This window comes from Phalaenopsis equestris, unplaced genomic scaffold (genome assembly GCF_001263595.1).
Source record: "Phalaenopsis equestris unplaced genomic scaffold, ASM126359v1 Scaffold000304, whole genome shotgun sequence".
NCBI lineage: Eukaryota > Viridiplantae > Streptophyta > Magnoliopsida > Asparagales > Orchidaceae > Phalaenopsis > Phalaenopsis equestris.
The window spans coordinates 215,237-242,547 of record NW_018164746.1 but is presented as its reverse complement, the minus strand read 5'-3'; the positions used below and the strand labels follow the sequence as shown (position 1 = coordinate 242,547).

At 34.7% G+C, this 27,311-nt stretch overlaps 1 protein-coding gene across 1 annotated transcript in view; it reads left to right on the top strand.

The window, feature by feature from the left end:
- The window catches only part of LOC110025577 (N-terminal acetyltransferase B complex auxiliary subunit NAA25), a 117,022-nt gene that overhangs the window by 43,986 nt on the left and 45,725 nt on the right, over window positions 1-27,311 (top strand). Inside the window, exon 10 of the mRNA XM_020726132.1 lies at window positions 18,232-18,434. Coding sequence (XP_020581791.1) covers window positions 18,232-18,434 — 203 coding nt within the window. The remainder of the gene's footprint in view (window positions 1-18,231; window positions 18,435-27,311) is intronic.

Below are 27,311 nucleotides of genomic sequence, written 5' to 3'. Positions count from 1 at the left end.
TATCTTGTCGTCTCGAGGGGATGGTTATACTAACCACTTTTGCTTTAGAGGGAGAAGCAGAGAGATGGTGGCGTGGACAATTGCAGGAGAAATTTAGGGATAGAGCTAGTCACATGATTTAGTGGATGAGTTCGTGAGCATCTTTAGAGACTGATTTGTATCACTGTCCGCCCGAAGTCAAATTCATGATAAGTTTATGCAGTATGAAGCTGAATTTTCAATGCTTCCTTGATATGTGCCTTAGTTGATTCATAATGCAGTGAAGTGCCACCAATTTTTGTCTGGGCTCAGGGATGTGATTAGACAATCATTGATTCCTTTTGGTATCGATGATTACTTTGTTCTGATGGAGAGTGCTAATAGGATTAAGCTGAATCTGGAGGCTGCTTAGAGGAGGAATATTCAAAATATAAGAAATTTAGAGAGATCCATATTTTCTCAAAGCTCTCAGAGGCAGTCCTTTCAGTCAGTTTGTACAAGTGCTAAGAATTCTAGATCTAGCAGCGTTGTCACCCAGTTTGAAGTGAAGAAGTGTGACAAGTGTGGAAGGTCACACAAGGTTGAGTTTCTGTTTGGATCCAACACATGCTTTTGGTGCCACCAAGCAGCACACATGTCAAATAATTGTGTTACCTTTGGTAGAATTTGATGTGATTTTAGGCATGGATTGGATATCCTAAAATTTTTTCACTATTGGTTGCAATAAGAAAATTGTTAAAATAGATGTACTTGAGGAGGCGGAAGTTAAATTTTCTGGTGACAGAGGGCTGGCATCTATGATAATTACTTGCATGAAAGCTTGCAAATTGCTGAATCATGAAAGTCAAAGTTTTCTTGCTCAGGTGACAAATATTTCCAAGGAAATGAAGTCTTTGAGAGATATTTCTGTGGTAAGAGAATATCTAGAAGTGTTTTTGGATGATTTACCAGACCCACCACTAATGTGAGAGGTTGATTTAAGTATTGAGCTCTTGCTAGGTTCTGAGCCTGTATCCAATTCACCTTATAGAATGATAGTTAAGGAGTTGCAGGAGCTGAAGAGCCAACTACAGGAGTTACTTGATTCAGACCTAGCACATCACTTTGCGGAGCTTCAGTGTTATTTGTGAAGAAGAAGGATGGTAGCTTCATGATGTGTATTGACTACAAAAAGTTGAATAAACTCACAGTTAAAAATAAGTATCCATTGACGAGGATTGATGCTTTGTTATATCAGTTGGATGGGGTTTCAATATTTTCAAAGATTGATTTGAGGTCAGGCTATCACCAATTGAAGATTAAAGAAGAAGACACAATGAAGACTGCTTTTAGGACTAAATATGTGCACTATGAATTTTTGGTGATGCTGTTTGAACTGGCAAATGCTCCAACAGTTTTCATTGGCTTAATGAACAGGGTCTTCAAGTAGTTTTTGGACACTTTTGTGATTGTCTTTATAAATGATATTCTGGTATATTCGAGGAATTAAGTCAGTCATGCAGATTATTTACATGTTGCGTTATAGGTTTTGAAGGAGAATACACTCCATGCCAAATTTTTTAAATGTGAATTTTGGCTTAAAAATGTGGCTTTTCTTGGGCACATTATTAGTGGAGACAACATATCTGTGAATCAGAACAAGGTGAAGGCGATTGCAAATTTGTCAAGATTTATTACTGTTATTGAGGTCATGAGTATTCTAGGTTTGACTTATTATTACAGGATATTTGTTGAGGGGTTTTTACAAATTATTATGCCACTATCAAGGTAGACTCAGAAGGCGGTGAAGTTTGACTGGTCTGATCGTTGTGAGGCTTTTCAGAAGCTGATGACTTGTTTCTTGTCTGCTCTAGTATTAGTAATTCTTTTGGGTTCTCTTGGATTTCAAATATCCGTGATGCATCTTTGAGGGGTCTAATGCAACATGTTAGGGTTAACTTTCTATTTCTAATTTAAATATTATACCTAAAACTCCTTAAAATACATTTTCTGAGTGGTAATCGAGATCTGCTTCCATGAAAGATATGACTGATCATATCTGCTCCGGATGATCTCTGTGATCCACATCACGAGCGGCTTGGGGGCGTAGAACCTGCAAATAATCCATTAAGTATATTATAAAATCGAATGAAAAATTGAAATTATTATACTGTTAAAAAGAAAATTGCCTTACTAGTCACCCTCTAACTCAATATAGACTCTGTCGGCGGTGTCAGCCATCTGAGGTGCTGGAGTTGAGGGGCCTAGCTCATCGGATGAGGATGATGGGCAGAAATAAGGTGGAGTGGGAGGTGGTGCCTGCGAGGGACCTGGTGTGGGAGGAAGAGCAAGAAAAGGGGTCACCAAAGTTGCTGCACGAGTGATGTACTTGTCAGTGGAAATGACGGCCTTCTTTAGCCTTCGATACGTGTTCTTCAAAGTCACTTGAAGGTAGGGTCTCTCGGGAGGCTAAGAACCTACCATCTGCAACAAGAAAAAAAAAATAGAATTAACAAGCATGATTTGTATGTAATGTAAGACAAAAAAGTAAAATCAGAGAAGTGAAACATGTCGTGTCCACGCAAAAAAATAAAGAAAATTAAGAAGGATAACTACAGTGTAAGAAGTGAAAGTAAAGACAAAAAAGTGCAAAAATTACTCATCTAAGTATACATACCATTTTTTAATTCATCTCATTCGATAATTCAGATGTTGAAGAACTTAAATTTTCTTCATCAATCTCGTCATCATTTTCATCTATATCTAGAGGGACTTCTTCATGAATCCTCGTGGTATTTTCTACGTTTAACTCATTGAGTGATCTAAGTTGAATATGAAAATTAGACATGACTGACTCTTAGTGAATAGGTTTGATAGCATTCTGCATCTCCACAATTTTTCGTGGTCTATTCATTAATACAACAATCAAATCAAGTTTATCTCTTGCGCAGCCAGGATATTGAACATAGTAAACCTGATTAGCCTGACTTGCCAGAATAAATGGGTCATACTTTGCATATTTTCTGTTCATCCTAACTTCGACAATATTATACCGGTTGAGCGTCCAAGTTCCTCGATTAGGTATGGTATTAAGCTACTCACAGTTGAACATGTAGACATTGCATTCAACATAGCCCAGATATTGCAACTGAACTACTTTATTTATTATATCGTAATAGTTGATTATTTGTGTGTTTTCTCTAACACAAATACCACAATTATAAGTTTGTTTTCCTTCACACTAGGAGGTCGTGTGAAATTTGTAAATGTTAACTTCAAATATTTGACATTTTTTCATGCTACGATTAGACCCCCTAGCAAGATCTAATAAGCCTTGGTCTGTGATTCTGTTGCTTGTATTGTGGACCTAGTAGAAGTTCCATAGAATAATTAGTTTAACTTTGTATTAGTACAATTACACAATATACCGGTGAATTTAAAAGTTACTTCAACTTATGTGTAATTTGAACCATGTTGAATTTTTTTTTCAGATTTCTTGATTAAAAAAGAGTCATTTTCTACGTTCAAGCTCTCCGTAAATAATCTGCGGACATCATTGTGACCTGTATATCTGAATTAATTGGTATAACATTCCTTAAAAATATCTGGTTATATTTAATCTTATTATAGGAATGGTTTTATTTCATCGTAGTTCAGTAGAACATACAAAGTAGCTGCTTTAAACCATCTATTGATTAGGTAGCGCGTACCATGCCTGCCTAATTGTTCACCAAATATTTGAAATACCGATAACTTTGTTTGCAAAGTATTTTGACCAACAATTTCATGCATATGTTACTCTTGATCGAAATAATAAGAACTTAAAGTAATTATTTCCTTTAATAGACATGTCTCGCATATCAAACTCTCAGGACGTGCTTTATTGTTAAATTTTTATTTTATTTTATTTAGAAATTTGCACAGTTTATTTAATTTTTTAAAAAATAAGATAATATTTCTGTCTAAAATAAATTACATACCTCTCAAAGGGATACATCCATCTGCATTGCACCAATCTCCCCAGTTTAGCCTCGTGATAAATAAATGACAGATGCTTCATAGAGTCAAAAAAGCTGGGAAGAAATATCCGTTCGAGCTTGCACAACAATTATGGAGAATTCGCGTCAAGACTTCGTAAAGAATGATGTTCAAAGTGTCTGCGCACAACTTCCTGAAAGATGTACTGATTTCGATTAATGGATCGAGTACCGGCTTTGACAAAACATTAAATGTAATAGGTATAAGCATTGTTTGAAAATATAACAATCGTGACTCTTCATGCCAAATATTTTTTCCGTGCCCAAAATAACACATTAACCTATGTTAGAGGCAGAACCACTTAGATACTTAAAGGAATGCAACCACTCAAAGATTGCTTTTCGTTGATTAGATGTTAGATAATTTGTAGCTTTGGGATTTATTACTTTACCTCCATTTGTCTTTTGCAATTCTAACATCTTTCTTTTGCGATACTTTTTCAAATCCATTATTGCGTTGACATTGTCTTTGTTTTTTTCTTGATATCAAGAGAACTGTTAAATATATTATAAAATTTTTTTTTCTCAATATGCATAACATCCAGATTATGCACAATCAGATTGATTTTCCAACATGGACAATCCCAAAGAGTACTCCGCTTCATCCAATTATGTGTAACGCCATAATTTGGAAGATGAATTGAGTCTATGTCTAGTCTCTCAGTGATCTTTTGAACTCCATTGATCATCCACAATACATCGCTTCCACTAATCTTTGGGGTTGAACTTGATCTTTCAACTCTATTTTTGAAAAATACATCTTTATTTTTTCGCAATGGGTGATCACGTGCTAAGAACTTTTGGTGATAATCAAACCATGAATTTTATCTTCCATGCTTCAAAGTGAATGCTATGTTGATGCAGTAGGGACATCCAAATTTCCCGGCTATGCTCCAACCAAATAGCATTCCATAGGTAGAGAAATCACTGATCATCCACATAAGAACAACTCTCAAGTAAATATTTTGTTTCGTTGCAATATCATAAGTCAACACTCCGGTTTTCCCGCAATACCTGTAGTTCATCTATAATAGGCTGTAAGTACACATCAATTTTACTATTTGGGCTATGTGAATATGGTATGATCAATGTTAGAAATAAGAACGACGCAATTATACACATATAAGGGGTCAAGTTATATGACGTGATAATAACTGACCAACAAGAATAATGTGTTACAGCATGACTGTAAGGTGTGAACTCATCTGCACAAAAGTCAAGCCTGACGTTGCGTGGTTTTACTGCAAAATCTGGATAACTGCGGTCGAAGTATTTCCAAGCTTCACCAATTGAGAGACAAGTGATTGTACTAGCATCAACAGATCTAGTATTATCCAATATCATGTGGGAAGTTTTGCGCATAGAAGCAAAGAATCGTTGGAGCCGTGGAATAAGAAGAAAATAAAAGAGACATTTGTAAGGAATATTCTTCTGGTTTTTACTCTTTTTTCCTTTTGGCTTGAACCTATCAGCGCTACAAAATCTACATTTTGTCTCTTATTCATTCTCTCGGTAATATAACATACAGCCGTTGACGCAACAATCTATCTTTTCAGATAGTAGCCCCAACTTCTCCACTAATTTTTTAGTTATGTAAAAATATTCAAGAACTAAAATACCAGCAGGATTTATTTCTTTTAATAATGTTGCTGTCTGACTGAAGCATTCCCTGAGCATGTTAAAATCAGATTTAATACTTAAAATTCATAGAAGAACTTTTAACTCTGTGCGAAGTGCATCCTTCTCACAATGGTTGTCGGACGACATTTAATAGTTAATAGAATTGTTGCGCTTTACTGTTCGATTCCTAGTCTTCATCAGACATACTTGCAACAAAATTAGCTCTGGTCGCATCATTAATCATTTGCTTATACATGCCTAGAATTGTGATTTGTTTGTGGGGCATAACTTGATGAGACTTCCACGTGATCATACTGAACATCTGGTTTAAATTCATCTTGTGAAGTCCAATATCAATAATCCAGTTTAAACCCCCGACGGTATAGGCCTAACTTTGCTTCGTCAGGTTTCAGATACGCTTAATTCTTGTGCTTCGCATATTGACATCAAAACCTATCTTCTAAGTGATAAACAAGCAGCTGCGATGCCACCTGAACGAACTCTTCAACACCAACAATTAACTCATCAGTAAATCATTTTCTCCCTGGATATAATATATTATGCATTCATGATCTAACGCTTTAAATATCCATTTGTACCATAAATGTAGCTCTATAGATTAATACATCTACATATTACACATCCTACTTGAAACTTCAGGTCACCTACACATCATACCCGAAACCCATAGCTCACAAATTTAAAGAAAATCAACACTAGCCAGACTCCACCTAAAACTTACATATCACAAATTCCTTATGGATTGGTTTGCGTAGATCTCGTTAGGGTCGTGATTCCATATGAGTAATTATCAATCGACTATCTAAGTTTTGCACATGTCCTGCCTATTAAACAGATAGATCCAGTTGATAAGCTAGCCAAATTATATGTGGATCAGATTGTGAGGTTGCATGGAGTACAAAAGTCTATTGTCTCCGACAGAGATGACATGTTTACCTCTAGATTTTAGAAAAAGGCTCAGGAAGCTTTGGGCACTCAACTGATCTTTAGTACAACATTTCAACCTCAGTCATATGGTCAGTCAAAGAGGACTATTCAAACCTTGGAGTACCTACTAAGGTTAGGAGTTATTGACTTTGGTGGAGGTTGAGAATCACATATATCTTTAGTAGAGTTTGGTAGAGTTTGCTATAATAACTATTACCAAGCTATTATTGGGATGGCTCCATATGAATCCTTGTATGGAGGGAAGTGCAAGACACCTCTATGTTGGGCTGAAATAGGTGAAAGAAAGATCGTTGGAGCTGATTTGGTTAATGACGCTACTTAGAAGATGAGACTGATCTGAGATAGACTGAGGGCAGTATAGGATAGACAAAGGAAATACTATGATGCCTTCCATATACCTGTTAAGTTGAAGTTGGAGTGTTTGTTTTCATCAAGGTCAGTCCATTAAAGGGTGTGGATCGCCTTGGGAAAGAGAAAAAATTGAGCCCCAGATTTCTTGGTCCATTTGAGATTGTGGAGAGGATTGGTAAAGTAGCTTACATATTGACTTTACCAACTGATATGCAGGTAGTGCATGATGTTTTCCACATTTCTTCACCGAGAAAGTATATTACAGATGAGGCCAGTAGGGTGATAACAGACTCTCTTGACATTCAGCCTGATTTGATATATGTTGAGGAGCTTGAAAGGATTATGGATTATGATCTGTAGAAATTGCGAAGCAGAGAGATTCTGTTTGTGATGATTGTATGGAGGCATGGGTCAAAAAAGGATGCTACTTGGGAGAAGGTTTCTGAGATGCAAGAAATATATCCACAACTTTTCTCTTAAGGTATGTTTACTTTTATGCTTATTTTCAAACTTCAAGAATGAAATTTATATAGTGTAAAGAATAATTATCGCTTTGGTTTGATTATTAGAGTTGAGAGGTGGTTTTCTGCGATCCATTTACTCATAGCCTTCGAAAAGAACGAGTGAACGAAAGGGGGAGGAGAAAGAAGAAGATAGATGTTACCAAATTTGTGTTTAAGACATCGTGGTGGCTTTGACGTCGTACTCTTGTAAAGGAAGAAGAAAACCTTCATGACCTTGTCCAATGGCTTCGCCTTTGTCCTCATGCGCTGCTACTGTGTGAAAGTGGAGGGAACAAGCTTGTGTCGTGCGTGGAGAAGCGACGTCGAAGCTCGCATCCTACCTGTGAAGTTCAACGCGCATCGAGCTGTGTGTAGGAGAAGAGGAAGACGAGTCCATGTTTCTGCTGTGCTTGTGTGCAGGGAAAAGAGGAGGAAGGGGAGTTGAGGCAGTATGCTTCTTTATTGGGTTTCGCCAAATTCACGAAGAAGAAGAAGAAGAAGAAGAAGAAGAAGAAGAAGAAGAAGAAGAAGAGGGGCGGAGCTCGCGTGCGTTAGCTTAAAGAAGTTGTTCATGATGCCTAAGGTAAGTCATTTGAATAATTTAAGTTTAAATTATATAAATATTTATTTTTTAAATGGGTTTCTATATTAACAATTAAAATTTATGATTTAAAATTATGAATTGCAGTGGAAGATTTCGAGGCCATTTAAAAATTCTTTCTTTAAGAGATATCATTTGTATTAATTCTTCCAGGCATTACAAAATTATTCGTTTGAACATGTATAAACATACTTGAGGAGCATAAAGTCTTGTAATATTAAAATAAATCAAAGTTATAATAAATTTTTTTTATTTGTTTAAGAATAACTAATAGATTGAGTCTAGGGGTATTTGTTGAGTGAGATGAGTGAATTATATAATTATAAAAATTATTATGTAAGAGTAACTAATTGTATTATTTTTTGCAAGAAATTCTATAGGAGAAGTTGAAATAGAATTCAAGAATTTTCAAGATAGTGCATCAACACTTTGTTCAAAACACGCACCTCTACTATTGCTATGGCACTATCCTTTAATGCCGCAATGCTAGAAAATTGATGCTTAAATGACAACCGAGTGCCTCGAGTTTGCAGAGACTGAAGAAATGTTTAGAGACCCAAGCGTACCACCTAATCATTGGTATCCAACATTGGAGTGCCACAAAACAGGAGAGTTGCTATTTGAAGACATGGGAGTTAAGTGCTTTAGCGCCATAGATTGGAGCGCCTCAACTCTAGAAGGAGCAAAATTTTAAGGAGAAGGTAGAAAGCTCAATGCAGTAGTGCGGCGGCTAAACACTGCAACACCTTCATAGTATTCTGGTGCCATCAATCTAGTGCCGCAACACATCAGCCCCAACCAAATAATTTTATTATACTTTTAGAGCTAGCTTAGAGTGTTATCCTTGCGATTTCGAGGAAGTTATCAAGTGGAGACACTTTGCTGATTGTAGGAAGTGTTAAATGAAGTGTGGAGTTGAGGTATGAGAAAGTAAACTGAGAGAAAACAAGTGAAAAGAAAGAAGACATCAAAGGAGAAGACTTGTAATAAACAATTTTGAGAAATTGGGTAAAATTTTTGACGGCTTAAAATGTACCTCAAATTTCACATCTCTCAGATTTTGATCGAAAAATTTTTATGAAATTCTACGCATCAAATTGATCAATTTGATATAAAACACTATATATTTATTGTGATTGGATTGAGAAATATAAAATTTGGAAGCTATAAGTTTAACTAACTTTAAATAAACCTAATTATTTTAATCTCCCGTACATACATAGCAACCACCAAGTTACCTCGCGATATTTATCATCGGTCTGGTCGTATGAGACTCTCCATAGCCTCTGAATTCCTCCGTTTCTTTCAATATCCTTCTCCCTGTATAGATCTCACTCGGTTGAAGCGCTCCTGCGCGACTTCTATAGTAGATGTTACGGGCGGAGCATAGCGGTGCCCGCAGTTGTGACTGAAAAAGGCGTGCTCCCGCCAAGAGCCGCAGACTAAGAAATGGAATTCCGGGACATATTTGGTACGTGAGAAATTGATTTTAATGATATTACTTTCATTTTCTTTCTCTTGTTTTTATTTTGAGATTTACTTCTTTTTTCGTGTATTGTTCATTTTCGGTAGTTGTTGGAGGCGCAAATTTTGTGTCGGAAGTATCGAAAGTGGTTTGCGAGTTTCCGTAAGGGTTTTAGCGTGAATTCAATGAAGGGGATGGGAAGATTAAGAAGATAGGAAGAATAGGAAAGAAGTTTTAGCACCTCGGAGATGGGTTAGGTTGTCGAGAAGCCGTTTAAGTATATTTTGACAAATACATTTTGAGTTAAATCACCTTATGAACTAAGATATCCTAAATTTTTAAGTCATTTAAAATTTCAGCTTGTTTCTCCAAACTAGCGAGTTCGTGGCAATGATGTGAAAGCTTTTCATAGAATGACTCCATAAAATTCAGGTAAATTAATCCTTAGCTAAAAGATTAGTTCGAGTAATAGAAATTGCTTAAATCTTAAAGTTTAATACTATGTTTTATATGCTATTACGCTCAACATAAAAGTTATCGCAACGTCCAACTAGTTATCCATAATTAGAAGTTTAGTGTGACAACCAAGGTGATTAATTATATTTTTAAATTTTAGTAATCTTTTTTTTTTAGAATGCATTTTAGTATATTGCGTGACTCTATGTATGCTCAGATTTAGTTAGACTTTTTATATTGTTAGATAAATAATATATGTTGACAGAGAGATTTACAAGTTATGCATGAAAAATATGGATGAGATGCATGACATGTGTGATACGTATGGTATACAAGCTAAACATGATATGAATCATATATGCATAATAAACATAATACAAAAAAGATATACATGAGAAAAATGATTTGTATGATATGAGAGTTTTGTATAATGAATAGTTACACAATAAAATAAATATGCATGTTAATAGATACGTAAAGATATTTTAGAATAATATATATATTATGAAGAATGAAATAAATTATATATGAATGCTTGTATAAGCATTTTCAGAGGAGTTCACCCCCTTTTCCAGGTAGGGGATGCTAATCTACCCGCATATGTAGAGTTTTTCTACCACCATAGACAATTGTGATGATTAGATTACTAACCGCTGTGTTGCGGGATAATATCGGTCAGAGGCGAGTAAACCAAAGCTTACTTCCCCAAACAATTGTGATGTTTATATTGCTAACCGCCGTGTCGATGAAATAATATCGACCATAAGGCATGTAAGGGCCATGTCACTCGTGACAATTGTGATGTTTATATTGCTAATCGATCTGCCGACGGGAACCGACGATGTAATATCGACTAAGGGTGTGCTTGTTGTTGATGGTGATCCTCATAGAGACAAATATGCATGTAAATATTATAAAATAAAAATAAAGATAAAGTAAATGCATACAAAAGCCTCTAATTTTTTTTTTATTTTGAAAAATGTCACTGATGCATGCAGTAATATATTATCAGATTTCTTATAAAAGCATGAAAGACTAACATATTATAAGATTTCTTATAAAAATATGAAAAAGCAGTATGCATTTGTATTCTTTTCCTTGGATTACTGTAGTTTAAGAGAGTGATTATTCCAGGGTTATGTTTATATAACTCATTATGTTGTTTTAATATATTTGCATGTTTTAAATATTGTAGCAAAATGGACAAAAGAGGAGCAAATATATAAAAGGAAGCGAGAACGACAATTGGAATGGTATAAATTTCAACTTGTTAATTTTAATTCCCGTATTTAGTGATAATTTCATGTTTTTTTAAATATTAAACTGTTAGTGATAACAAATAGATTAACATACAATTAATTTTCATCTTCTGACCATCCATTACCGCCTTGATTAATTTCAAGCTCCGGGTCAGATCGTGACAAAATGTATCGGAGCAAGATGTTTAGATTAAATAACATTAAAGTTAAAGAAAGAGCCAATAGAATAATTGGATTAAGTTATAATAATATAAATTAAAAATTCTGTTTGAATATAATTAAATTATATGGTTATTATTTCAGAAGTATGGATGATCCAAAAAAAAGGGCCAGAGATGAGAATGTAGAATCAGTTTTACTCCAAAATGTCAGTCATTGTTGGTGCATTCTCTGTGTAATGAATGCAGAGACTCAACTGATTAAGAATTTCAAATCTGAAGGGAGTAGCAATGGAGGAGCATCAATGGATAAGTACTTGAAGCTCTTTCAAGATATGAAATCACCTTTATTTTCTGGAGCAGGAGAGCCAGTAGAAGCTGAAAATTGGTTATTAAGAGTGGAGAATATTTTAGATGGGCTGTCATGTTTATCGGAGAGGAGAGTTACACTTTTTACATTTACTTTTGAAGAGGAAGCTAAAGATGGTTGCAAGGATAAATGTTGGAGAATTTTGGAGGTAGAACTAGTGCAGTGGGACGAGTTTGGGAGAACCTTCAAAGATTGATTTGTACCACTGTCGGCAAGAAGACAGGTGCCCAATAAATTCATTATGTTGGTTCAAAGAGATCAATCAATTATGTAGTACAAAATGAAGTTTACCATGCTATCAAGATATGTACTGCAACTTATTTCAAATGCTGAGAAATGAAACATATTTATTTTTGGATTGAAGGATTCAATTAGGCAGCTTCTAGTGCGACTTAGTATTGAAGACTATTTAGTACTAGTGGAGGTAGGTGGAGATTGATTTTCAGTAGACTTAGAAACGTAGATGTTTGCACAAGAGAAAGAGTTTGGAAGAAGTGACTCCAACAGTTTATTCAGGAGAAGGAGAGTCTATTGGGAAGAAGATGAAATACTACATTGGTTGGAGTTATTAGCTAGGCTGACAGCAACTCTATACAACCCGGTGTTAAGTGTGAGAAGCAACATTGAGGTGAATGTTTATTTGGAATGAAACTGTGTTACTTATGCAGACAACAGGTACATCAGAGGAGAAAGTACCCTATGTTTGTCTAGAGTTCCACATTAGATGTTAACCCATGAAAAAATCCAACTCAAAGGAACTTTTAGGATAAATCTACTTCTAGAAGTGGTCAGCAGAGGATAATAACAACTAATATTGTGACTCGTAAGGAGCAACCAAGGCAGAACAATTCCCCAAGAGTTTATTTCTTAACTCATAAGTGCATGTTGCCACTGATGCTGATGCATAGTTTGTTGGATGAATTGTTTTTTGGGTGTTATGTTGGATTTATCAGATGTATACTTTATCACATGTGCTTTAGTCATCACTTAACACGAAACAAACTTTTGTAATCATTTTTTGTTTCATCCCCATAAAATATATAGTTGATGTGAAGTTTATGAATTTGAAGAACAAAATTTTATGAGGGAAGATTGTAACAACCAGTTTTTGAGAGACTGAATTAAACTTTTGGCAACTTAAAATGTACTCAAAATTTCACCTCTCATATTTCGACCGAAGCAATTTTATAAATTTATACACTTTAAATTAATCAATTCAATTGAAAACACTATATTTATTATGATTGGATTGGGAGATAATATTTGGAAGCTATAAGTTTAATTAACTTTAATTCAACCTAATTATTCTTAATCTCACATACATACAATGTAGCCATCGACTTACCTTGCGACATTTATCACTGATTCAGTTGAATGGGAGTCTCCAGAGCCCGAATTTCTCCCACTCTTATGATATCGTTCTCCCTGCCTCCATTGCACTCGACATAAGGGCTCCTGCATGGCTCCTGTAGCAGAAGTTGTGGGCTGAGCACAACCGCGACTTGCAAACATGACCTGCAGGAAGCGAGCGGCCCGCCGAGAGCCGCATGCCATGAATTCGAATTCGAGGACGAAATTGGTAAGTGAGAAATTGATTTTAAGGTTACTTAAGAATTTCTTTTCAATCCTCTTAATTCCATTTTGTGATTTGTCTCGTTTTTCGTGCATTATTCGTTTTTAGTAGCCACCAGAGGAGCCGATCTTCTGCCAGAAGTGTCGAAAGTGGTTTGCGAGTTTCCGTAGGGGTTTTAGTATGGATTCATCAAAGGGGAAGAGAAGATTTAGAAGATAAGAAGAAGATGAAAGAAGTTTTAGCAACTCGGAGAAGGGTTCAGTTGCTTAGAAGTCATTTAAGGTATGTTTTGACAAATCAATTATATTTTGAGTTGAATCACTTTATGAACTAAGATATCATAAATTCTTAAGTCGTTTCAGATTTCTGTTTGTTTATTCGAGATGATGAGTTTGAGGCAAGCATGTGAAAGCTATTTGTAAGACGGCTTCGTAAAATTGAGGTAAATTAATCCTAAACTAAGAATATTAATTTGATTGAAAAAAATTGCTTAAATCTTAAAGTTTAATATTATTAATTTGATTGACAAAAATTTCTTAAATCTTAAAGTTTAATATTATGTTTTATAAGTTATTAAGCTCAACTTAAAGTTATTGCGACGTCTAGCTAGTTACCCAAGGTTAAGAATTTAGTATGACAACTGAGGTGAGTATCTAAATTCTAATCATTTTTCTATTACTTGAACGACACATGTACTTTTGTACACTGTTTCAGTTTGAGATACTGATTATAATATAATGCTGCAATTTCGCAACAAACTACTCAATTAGAGAGCCTTAATTTTAACCACATATTTTATGGTGCTATTCAGTGGCATTATCACAAGGTCAAAGCACATGCATGGTATCCATAACATCCAAATTTTTGATAGTATACGGGTGAAAGTATTCAAATAAATTATACCTAAAATATTAATTTTTATGTAAATCATAATAAAACTTTTCTTTATATTATATGTTTATAAATCATTATTTTGTTATATAGAGCTATATGCTAATTTTTGAAGATGGGGATGTTTCGAAATTAGTTTTCGTTTTGATGAAATTTTCTGATGTTTTAATTTAATTTTAGACACCCACTAATATCTTACTGAGATTTAGGATTTCGGTTTTCCACTTATCTAAACATGCATAGGCTGATGATATACATATATATATATAGATAGATAGACATTGATATTGATATAGATATAAATAAGCATACCCGTCATTCCCTCTTTACATTCACATTATTTTCTCATACTAATTCATGTTTGCACGTAGTTGTGAGCTAAGAAGGATAATATTTTGTTGTAAAATTTAAATTTTGGTATTCCTCTAATAAATTAATTTTAAATCAGAGTTATATGTCTTTATACTTGTATGAGAAAAAACTTTTGTGATTGTTTACAAAAGAGAAAAAACTTTTGTGATTGTTTACAAAAGATAAGTGTTGGGAGTTGAATCATCCATATTGGAAGGTGGGCAAATTCTAATACAGAAAATGAAGGTTTTTTATTCTTTTGTCTCTGTTATTACATGTAAATTTTACTATGGAGGTAAAAATCATTCTTACAACTCACTATTCATGTTTGAATGATTACACATAAATTTTGATGCTGCGAGTTCTCGATTAAATATATTATTATTATACAATTAATTGGTTTGTTGATAACACTTTTGAATAGACATATAGTACTATTAAATTGAATTTTTTTATCTACTGTTATTTAACTTATTTTAAATTGAATAACTTGCTTATTTAAGTGCTAAAAAATGAATTAGTATGGAGCTTAAGATATTTCATATTATGGAGGGACAGATTCACAATTACGTGTTTATGATAGCTGTGCAAATAGGGCAAAAGAGTTTCCAATCAGGGCAAATGATCTTTAATTTAGTTCAATAGAGATAATGCTGAGTTTGACTTGGCCTCCATTGAATTTAATGATGTAATATTTTGGCTGAGTTTATATTTTATATTGTGGTATTACTCATTATATTATTATGGCCAATAAACCTAAATAACTGTATGACATATTCTAAACTAAAATAAAATACAAGACAACAACAAATAAATAAGCAAAAGAAGGATTTGATGCATTTAAAAAGTAATGTAAATGTAATTGGGTTCTTGATTAAACATAATGCATGGATAAAAGAATTATCTGTGCAATTATACTGCCATCATCTTGTGATAGTATTTAATATAAATTTTTATTTAGTCAAAATTTAATTTTCTATGTACTGATCATATGTACCCAATTTATGATTATTTTCATTCAGGGTTAGCTGACAAATTGTTTACAGTTCTTCTCACTAGATTGTTATGATTATTTTTACAGGAAAAAAAATAAATGGCTGAGGATGAGTACAATTAGTTCAATTTTATGATCATATTCTGTTATATAACTTTGTAAAATAGAAATTTTGTTTTGAGACATTATATGAAGTTTATGCCTTTTGTTTGGAAATTTGTTGTTTTTTAGATACTGTGTAGATATATTTAATTGAAATTTTTGGATTACTTTCGTATAATTTAAATGGTTAATTTTTGTTAAATATGCTTTAAATATATTAATGTGTTATGTGTTGCACCTTGAAAGTTATATTTTGGATTAGTACTTCAAAAAATATACAAAAAGTGTACCAAAAACTATTCCTCAGGCATCTAAACAATGTGACTTATTTTCTACTATATAGGAAATAAAATGCAAGTTGTTCATTTACATTTTACATAACAAAGTTGCTATGTAAGGCTGTATGGGCACAACAATGCGCTACTCTATTTTAATCTCTAGCTATAAGTTTAAAAATTACTTGCTTGAATTATAAAGAAATGCAACATTTGGGTCTTCACGTTGTTGTGCCAAGTTCTATTACGTTTGGATTTCCTAAAATTACCGCTTGTATAATTCTGCATTTTCCCTCATCCATCCCTGGCTTATGATATGTTGGAGGGAAAGAATAGTTTGAACCTCCACTTGTGAGCTGTTCCATTATCTGCCTCTATAAGATTTTCCTGCCATAGATTTCCTTAAATTTATTTTCCCTTGATTATATTTTTTTCTAAACAATTAAATAACAATATCAATCTTTTCAATAAATACGAATTTCTAAAATAATATTTTAAAAAATCAATTAGCCTAAAACTGCAATTTAAAAAATTTATCCTTGTTAAAGTTTTTAAGCATACCAAAAAAAAAAAAAAAAAAAAAAAAAAAAATAAAAAAATCTTACCTAAGTCTCTAGCATCCCATTCTCCTATATTGCCTCTTCCTCTATCTCCTTCTCATTCTCCTTATCCTTTTCCTTTTTTATTTTTTATTACTTTTGCCTTAACCTTACTTTCATGCCCCTGCTCTAAATATAACTTCCTTCGGAAAATAATTTCACTAAGAAGTTAATTAATAATTTTTTATATATATTTATTTATATGTTTCTCAATATAACAAAATGATCAAAACAAAATATTAAAATATTATAAAATATTTCTGAGCATTTTTGAGAAGTGGGAAAATTAGATAATTTAAAGATAAATTTTAAATACACCTCTTTGAAATTTAAGGGTCTTACAAATGTATTGTAAATTTTATGATTTCTTTTTTCTTGCTTTGCTCTTCTAAAAAGATATCTCTCCTTCAAAATTGTATAGAAAATAAAGTATCTATCCTCCATTGATATTTAAGGGTCTTACAAATGTATTGTAAATTTTATGATTTATTTTTTCTTGCTTTGCTCTTCTAAAAAGGTATCTCTCCTTCAAAATTTTATAGAAAATAAAGTATCTATCCTCCATTGATATTTGATTCTTTAATTAAGTTTTATTATCTTCAGTTTTATTACATTAAACTTGATTAAAATTTTTGGATTCTTCCTTTGATCTTAGCCATTATGTGTTTATATTTTTAAAAGTTTTAACTATGCCATTTTGTCATTTCTTAATACCTAGCTTATTATGTAATTTGTTAGAGGCTATGGCTTTGGGTTTGCGACTGTCATGTTTTCAAACTTCTAGTTTTCTTTTATATTTTATCTTTAATCATATTTGCTTTTTAACATTTTTTTGGAAAGTTGATCTTTTCATCTTAATGTTTTCTCTACCCAATCACTATACTACCAAGTTTTCTTATGCATGATCTTTTTATAAATTCTCCTTGAATTTTTATCCCAAAGCTTTTATCTAACTAAAATTTTAATTCAAAGTTGTGTTGAAAAATTAAAAATGCCTCCCAAAATTTGTCCTGGTTATCACATATGTGGCATTGAGAAAATTTTTGAGATTATGTAAAAAAGGCTTCTGCATTTTAATCTCCAGGATTCGAAAATGGACATCTTTTCAATGTTATACGTAAAAGTTGTCCCATAAACTAGAGCTTGCCTATACTTTGAGGGATGTAGTGTGAGGCTTGCCTAAAGCCAGTTTTTTTAGAATCTTGCACTTGGGAATTTAACTCTGGCCAGAATATTTTTATTGTTCAACTTGGTGTAAGTTTTCATGTTTGGTAGCTGGCCTTGTCTTACTAAAACATAAACTCTTTCTCCGCCTTATGGCTTCATCTCATTTGAAATCATATCTTGTTTTCACATTTGAGCTTACCTGTTTCATTGGTTTGTGGTTACAATTGTTCTAATATTTCCTGTTGTGTTCTAACGGTTTATTCTACATGTTTTCAATTTTTATCTTTGTTTTATTTATGCTGCTGCCAATTAATCTGTCGACGCCTTTGAGTAACATGGGAATGTATTTATGTATCGTTGTTTATATTATTATGCTCATTTCATAAACTTTTAATTACTGGTTTATCCTATTTCCTATCTTCAATTCAGTAGTTGCCTCGTTGGTTAAGCCTATTTTCTGATTATGTAACAATCATTTCAATAACCAAACATATTATTTATCCTTATTGTTTTTTTCTTCCTACCCGAGCAGGTTTGGTCACTTGGCTTGTTTTGCTTCTGACCTGGACTCTCTTTCTTTAACATTGACCCACAATGAGAAAACAGAGTTGTTGGGGAGATTCGTTGAAATTTCTGAATCTTCCGCCCATGCACCATTAAAAAGGATGGGCCAGGCTATTACAATTTTTAAACTTAAAGAGCTTTTTGGTTTCATGACAATGGTCCCTGTTGAAGGTATTCCTTTACCATCTAGTCAATCATGTTGGAATGCCATCTTATATTTCAATATGAAGTACTTCTCTAAGAAGTTAGTAGATATAGTTTTCCAAATGTCTTAAAACTACCTCTAAATTCTTTTTTACTCTCATGTTTGTTAATATCCTCAACAATATCAAAGCTTGAAAAAGGATCTATACTGCCAATAACATTAATCAAGTCAGTTCGGGAAGATATCCATGTATGAGGGATTTTTTGAGAGAGAAAAAAAGAGTTTTATTTGGTCTCTCTGTTTAGAGAGAGAGTGAAGAAAGTGGCGGGAGAGAAAAATGGAGGATGGATTTTGGCAATGATCAAGTTTATTGAGTGGAGAAGAGGTGGAGCTGCTCAAGGTTGTAATGACGAAGAGAGGAGAAGGAAAGATGAATGTGCAAGAGGGTATTGGGTCGAGTGAACTGTGAATCTTGAGAGGGGTGGATTTGGAGTTTTGGTTTTTGGTTAGAGAAGAGAAGAAAAGGTGGGTCAATGTTTAAGGTGTGTGCATAAGGTAATAGAGAGTTGGATGATGTGATGTGCTCCTTTGACGAGGGATTTGAGCGAGTTTGACTTATTGAGAGAGAGGTAAGATGGATTGGGACATGTTTTGGAGGGCCGAAAAAGAGTGGATATGTGTGGCTTGGAGGAAAGGGTGAGGGTTGTGTATGGGATAAAACTAGAGAATCAGGGCGACCAAATTTTTATGAAACCGATGGAGGAAGAGGAAGAGGAAGAGGAAGCGTGTCAACAAGTTATGTGATAGGATTGGGATTTGACTTTATGTAAGTTAATTTCTTTGTTTTGGTTGGGACAGATGGTACATGTGTTAAATTTTAGAGATTTGAGTAGCGCAATAAGGGAATTTGATTTTCACTAGGAATTTTTTTCTTATAATAATATTATTATAAATAATAATAATAGTAATAATAATAATAATAATGTAAATATTTAAATTATGTTAATTTTTATATTTTAATAATTTAGAGGTTTGTATAATAATCTCTTAATTGTAAATCTTCATTGTTAAGTCAACTTAAATCTCATGTTTTAGCCCTTATCATGGATAATTTGTCTTGAATTTTACTCATGTGGAAACCAAGACAATGTGTTTTTTTAGTTAATTTCAGTGTTTTTAACACATCATCAAAATTTGTTTTTGTGAATAGACACCATTTGAGGAACTTTATGAATAATTGAGTCATTTTGAGTTTGTTTCGCTCGACGTTGCATCCATAATTAACCAATTTGGTTGTCTGATAATATACCGATGTGGAGATTCTTTCTAAGTATTTTTTGTACTCTGGATTTTTTAATATATTCCATTTTGAAAATGGACGATGTTTGGGCAATTTTAGTAGCAGTTGAGGAATTCAAATTACATTCGTATGATGGCATGTTCATTTTGGCTACTTTGTTGGGTGATATTTAGTGATGCAAGAGGTCATTTATCGGTGATTTAACTTTTTAGACGTGTTGGCACAATTCCATTTTACAAAGATGTTGTGTTTGTAAAATCTTGTTCGACATTATATTTGTATTTTTTTTCGATCTTGTTGGGTGAAAACTTAGTTATGCAATGGTCCTTTTTTAGTAAGTTTGCTGCCTTATACAGATCGATGTTGTTTGTTTTCTGGACTTGCGACGTTTGAGTACATCTTAATTGTGATTGAGACAATCCGTGCTTGATTTTTATGATATTACATCAATTGTCCTCTTTATTTGTGATACTTGATCAAATTAATCATGAAGTCTTTTTGTGGTAATTTTAATGTTTCAGACTCATCGACACAGTACATTTTATGAATGGGTGTTGCTATAGGGGTTTTGACTATGATCAATATGGATTCAAATACAATATGTCCGATTTCACATTCATTATATTCCATTTTTTTACCATATGTTCAAGTCAACCTATGAAATAGATATAGACTAATCATCTTCTGAACTTCACTTCTACATGTCAAGTTTTTGAATTTATTTTGGGTGCGGATATTTGCTGTTGGTCTCAAGATTTACTATGCAAGTGTGCTCAGGCTGAAGCGATCAATCTTGCAACATATCTTTACAACTATTTTGCAATGTCTCTTTACAATTATTTTGCCTTTTGGCTAACTTTCCCACAAATGTGGAATCTTTAGTGTCATATCTTCGTGGTGCAAATAACTTGGTAGGTTGGATAGTCGTGCTTACAAGCACTAACATGAATTCCTACCGGTGACAATTCTCTTTATAGCTAGGGCCTCCACATCTATTAAGCTTTCAAAATACTTATAATCTTTTTGTTGAATTTCAATAGTAATAGCTTTAACATGGTTCCTTTTATGTGTTGTTGATATGTATGACATGGCTGCTTCAACAGTTTGAGGCCTGGTGATATTGTTAATCTTAGTAGTGGTCTTAATATTAATAATGAGAATCTCTAAACCATTGGGCTGGATAGTGGCCCATGCATTGGGAGATTCCTTTGGGACTATTATTGCCTTTTGAGAATAGGACATTGCTTTAAAATGTTGACTAAGTTGGCAATTTTTAGTAGAACATTTTCATTTGGAATCATTCCTTGACATGTTTCATCAAAGATGAATTCTTGGAGGCAAACCTATTTTCAAGCTAAGTTTTTTTGTGAAGCCTTGTACTTCAAACTTTTTTCACTTCCACTGGGATCTTTGGTGGTGGATATTTGAGTTTGAAAACTAAGTGTCACATCTTGATGCTGACCTTGAAATGCTTACCTGAGCTTACTTTGGTTTATAGTATTAGATAGCTTTTTTTCATGAAGCATCAAGCTTTTACTTATTTAACTTCTTTTTGGCACCATTTGGCGGCTCTTTGATATGAGACCCAGTTGTCATGTCCTGATGTTCATCTTATAAAAATTTTTCAAGTTTTTGGGCAATTTTTATATATATTTTATTTTTTTGTAACTATCAATATAACCGTTTATATGAGTTACCAAAGATGGAAACAGAAATATTTTCTAGTACAGTTGGCAAAAATATATAGGATTTGAAAATTAATTTTTTTTTATTATTATACACTACTAAAAAATTTCACCCTCATTTTTGTGAGAATTTTATCTAATTTGATAATTTTCATAGTTGCGAGTGATTTGGCAGTGAAGGCTAGAACTGACCACGAGAAGGATTTGTAGCCACTCCACTTGGAAACACGAAGGGTCCACCAGCCTCCTTACTGTTGGGAGTTGCCACCCAAAAGGAGTGGGCAATCTTTTGTCACCTAGTAGTATTTATATACTATTTTGTGTATTTTGGGTCAGCTTTTTTCCTTCAAATTCCTGTTAGGACAACCACCAGCTTACAGGGTTCCCTTCAAGGTTATATTCGAAGACAAGAAGGTGCTCCTGCTGCAACTCGTATAAGATGTTGTTTATGTGTCCCAACCTACTTCTTGCTTCCCCATTCAACCACAAGTTTCCCCCTCTAGCCGCAAACCATCCCATCCAACAACAAGTTTCTCCATCTAGCCGCAACATGCTCCCAGTCTTCCGTCTTCTAGCCGGCCACAAGCTACTCTTTCCTTCCAACCAACTGCTACCCAATCTTTGTTTTCCCCTTCTAGTAAACACCCTCTTACATCCCGTTGTCCTCAACCTATAGGCCCAACTCACTGTTCCTTCTGTGATTGTTTCTTCACCACTACTCTTACCACCCTTCCAGCTAACAGTCCACCCTCACCATCTTCAAAATGAAACCCTTGTCGTATTTGTGTTGTGTTTTCTTATTATATTTTCTTTTTGTTGTGATCTTGTTTATACTTATTTGCATCGAATTATAATATTTGTTTTTTTTTCATTGCAGTATGGGTTAGCTCCGATATCATTTGGTATCAGAGCTAGCCTAACACTAGACTCATTCTAGAGTATTTGGTATACGCTATATCCAAACCTATCTTCACTTGCCAAAAATTTTCTTTTCCCACCTCTCACTTTCTTCCGACTATCATCACGAAAACCCTAACCATGTACCCGAGTAGGCAATAGTTTGAACCTGAGTAGGATGGTGGATCCTGAGTAAGATATTATTCTGGGTGACATACAATGAATACCCCTTCAAGTGCTATAGTTGCGCAAGGCCATTGAGGAAAGTACCATTGGTGAGGTCATTGACCGTAATAGTGAGACTGGGGAGGAGAGCCTGAAGAACACTGAACCCCTTTTTGTAAGGATGACTTCAATGAAGAGGAGAATCGACCAGAGCATTTCAGAATTCAGTAAGAGGTCAAGAATGGAAGTGCTTGCTGGAGGGCACCAAAATCTGGGAGTTAAAGTAGACCTTTTAAATTCTGATGGGAGGATGAATCCAGATGATTTCCTCGAATGGATGCAAATGATTGAGCGGATATTTGAGTACAAGGACATTCTCAATGATAGAACAGTGAAGCTAGTCGCCATCAAGCTGATGTAGTATGCTTTCCTGTAGTGGGAGAACTTGGAAAGGGAGGGATAGAGGGAAGGGTGAGACAAAATCACTTCTTGAAAGAAGATGAAGAAGGCGCTGCTGCGATAATATCTACCCTCTCAATACCACTAGGATATTCTTAAGAAACTCTACTACCAACAATAGGAGCTATTAGTGGAGGAGTACACAACATAGTTAATGCAACTCAAATTGAAATGTGAGCTGAATGAGACATAGGATATTCCATAGTTCAATATTTAGGGGGTTTAAAGCCCGGAATTAATAATGTGGTCCAACAGCAAACCTACTGGACATTTAGAGACGTGCAGACCTTAATGTTGAAAGTAAAGAGGTAACAGAGGCAACAGAGGTACCCGTATCACTTCAAACAATCCCTTACAGTTGGAGTCCCCAACAAGAGTACGCCTGGACGAGTGGGAAGGATTGGACAGAGAATTGACAAGACAGGTCAAAGTGAGAAGAAGTTGGAGAAGACCAGTGCACTTGGTATGGTTCCAACACAAAAATTGATGCCACAAATTTGGCCATATCTTCTCGGGCTACCTGACAAGCAGAGTAGTGTCCTTCATCGAACAGGGTTCTGTGGAGGAAGTGAGTAATGAAGAAACAATGAAGGATCAAGGGGAAGAATACCAGCCCAGTGAGATGAAGAGGAAATGCTAGTGATAATTTTGTGGATGGAATCGTAGAGGGATCACTCGTGGTTGAGGCACAGTATCTTCCGCATTAGATTTATAGTGAGAGTGAAAGTTTGCAACCTCATTATTGATGGAGGAAGCTGTGAGAAAATGGTCTCCGCTTTCATGTTGAAGAAGTTTGATTTGATTACACAAACACTCTTAGCCCTATTTTCTGACGTGTTTCAAAAAAGGGTATGAGATACGAGTTTATCTGCAGCGTCCAGTAAAGTTTTTCATTAGATATCAACTACAGGATCAAGTGTGGTGTGACGTTTTGCCCACAGATGCCTATGCATCCTACTGGGGAGACCGTGGAAGTTCGATTCAAGATGCATCACGATGGGTTTAAGAACAATTACACATACACAATGGAGGGGGAACAGATCTTTCTATTTTCCATCAAGGATTCTGCAGCTACACCAGTAGGGGATAAGCCGGAGGTCCCACGTGCCATTATTGTGTTTTCAGTTTGAGAAGCCCTTGTGACACTGACCTTATTCATTTTAGAGGGAAATGAGGAGGAGACAGATCCACAAGAGATGGTCCAACCACTGTTAGCCGATTTTTCAGGAGGTGATTTCCAACAACATAGCATATGGTGTCATAAATCTTATCCCAAGATTAGTGTTGCCAAATGGCTTGTATATAGATTGAGGCCAACGAAGTATAAGGAGTTACAGAGGCCAGTGCAGGATCTCATTACTAAGAGATTGGTGTGAGAGAGTACTGGCCCATGCATAGTTCATGTGCTGATGGTGCTCATGAAGGACAATTCATGGAGGATATGCATCGATAGTCGAGCTATCAACAAGATCACCGTTAACTATCGGTTTCCCATCCCTTGGCTGGATGGCCTATTGAAATAGTTAGCTGGAGCTATAATCTTTTCCAAGATTGATCCGCACAAAAATATCATTAGATTAGAATGAGGTCGGGGGATAATGGAATACTGCCTTCAAGACAAGAGATGGGTTGTATGAGTGGATTGCCATGCCGGTTGGATTGTTCAATGCACCTAACACTTTCAAGAGGCCGATGAGTTAGGTGTTCTGGGCTTACATGACAAAATTCGTGGTTGTTTACTTCAACTACATCCTTATCTACAAGAGTTCCGAGGAGGATTTGCAGCATCTGAGGCAGGTATTCGAGGTTTTGCGGGCGAAGAAGCTATATGCGCACTTGAAGAAGTGCCACTTCTTGAGGATGCAACGTTTTGTTGGTTATATTGTATTCAGTGCAGACATTCAGATGGAACCTGCAATGATAGAGGTGATCCTGAGTTAGGCACCACCATAGTCTTTTAATGAACTGAGTCATTTCTTGGAGTTAATGTCATTTTACAGGTGATTCATCAAGAGCTACAAAACCATTATAGCTCCCTTGACTGAGCTTTTGAAGGGAGAGAAGTTTTATGTGACAGAGACATCCCGTTCCAGTTTTTGATACTCTTAAAAGAAGGTGAACAGGACCCATTGTTAGTTTTACCATATTTTAATCAAGTGTTTAACATGAATTGTTATGCCTTTAATTTGAAAATCAGAACAGTGTTGAGCCATGGAGGATGCCCTATATTCTTCTTCTGTGAGATGTTAAATGAGTCTAGGAGAAAGTATCGACATAGGACAAGGAGTTCTAATCAATTGTGAGAATCTTTTAACACTAGAGCCACTACCTTTTGAAGAACTAGTTTGCTTTATTCGCAGATCATGAGGCGTTGAGATTTTTGAACAGCCAGAGCAAGTTGAAGGGTAGACATGCTTTGTTGGTTGAGTTACTGGCGTCATTCCAGTTCATGCTCAAGCACAAGACCGGAACTTAGAATTGAGTAGCTGATTCCTTTAGTCGTCAACATTTATTGATTACCTCTATGTAGTCTAGAGGCTGGGATTTGAGGTCGTGAAGGAGTTCTACATGACAAACAAAGATTTTAGGAAAATTTGTGGACATTTTCAAGAGAGCCCCATACTGCCATACTAACATGTCTTGTAGTATTCTAATTTTCTTTTATATTTAACAATTATTTTTGATAAAATTACACTTTAAAGGAAAATATTTTCATGTTTTTTGATAAAATTACACTTTAAAGGAAAATATTTTTATGTTTTTGTTGTAGGTATAAAAGATAGGAGATTTGGAGCAAATTAGAGCGGAAACAGAGCGAAAAGGAGGCAAATGGAGCAATGGAGCAAACAACAGGTTGACTCCTAGCTAGCAGATGGGCTTCTAGGCGTCAGATGGTGTCACAAATCCTAGCTAGCAACTAGGCACTACTCCATGGCGCCGCAGATGGGCTTCTAGGCGTCAGATGGTGTCACAAACAGAGAAGGTGGCACAATGGCTCCACAGACTAGCGCCTAGGCGCAAGAACTGCCCGAGGCGGTTTCAACACGACTTGTGGAGTTATTTGACGGATTTCAGATGTTTGGAAAAACACTTTTTGGCATTTCGAAATCCTGAAATTCTCCAAGAAGGCCAAGAGGTCGTAGATAAAAGTAGTAAATATAGATTTTTACCTTTTCTTCGAGAGATTGAATAGGGGATTTTGAGAGAAAATTGTTAAGGGATATATATCAGCATTGCAAGGAACAACAAGAGGCTTTGTTGGAGGAATTTGCATCTTTTTTTCAGAGGCAAAAACTAAGTATATTGTTATATAATGTCATATAGTTTGTTGTAAATATATATTTAGTGGATTCGTTTGTGTTAGGATGATGTCTTCTATGGTGTTCTTCATGAGTTGTGAGTAGATTTCTTTTACTCTTCTTCTGTGTTGAATAAATAAGATTTTTAGGATGTGTAGGATGCTTTTAGAATTGATTTTTAAACTTTTATGTGATGGTTTTCTTTCCGTGCTTCATTTACTTTTTGTACTAGCCATATGCACTGGTAAAATTATATGTTCACCATAAAGACTCGGGAGAGCTATGTTATGAATAACTAGGAAGAACCACATTATACTATTGGGTGAGGGCAGCACCAATAGATATGAAAATAGGCTTTGATGGGTGTAAATTGGAAACTCTAGGGCGACAGGCAAGAATCCTAGCCAATTTGATCTAGGCTTTAATGAATTAAAACTAGATTAGCCAAATTGAGGGTATAAATTGGAGACTCTAGAGTGTCAGACTAGAATCATAATCAATGTAATTGAGGGTTTAAGAAATTAATACTTGGTTAATCAAACTTTTTTATGCACTCGACAAAGGTTAAAGAAGAGGAATACTCCTATTTGTCACTAGCCACAATAACAATTCAAAGTATTAGATCCGACAATCCACTAATGTAATAAGAGAAATGTATTTTTTACCTCTTGAAATTTACCAAATCAATTTATCTAGTTAGGTTTAACATTAGACTTAGGGTTGTATTTAGAAGTAGTTGTTAGAAAAATTACCTTAATTGATATTCCAAGCTAAAACTTGAACATAATATAAGGAATTTCTTGCATCGCTTCTGTGTGGGATCGATAATCCAGACTCAGTAGTCCTTTTTCACCGAAACGATACGTATACTTTCGTGAGACTTCACTGGGAGTAATAATACCTAATTTTAAGAACTCAATCAATTAGCTAGAGAGCAGATCAAGTTTCTGGTGCCTTTATCAAGACAGTTATCAAGTTTCTGGTGCCTTTATCAAGACTGTACAAAATAGTGATACACCCTCGGGTGGATTACATACTACAGAGATGATGGTTATCTGTTGTACCAGAGTAAGTTGTGTGTGCCCATATGTTTGTTGA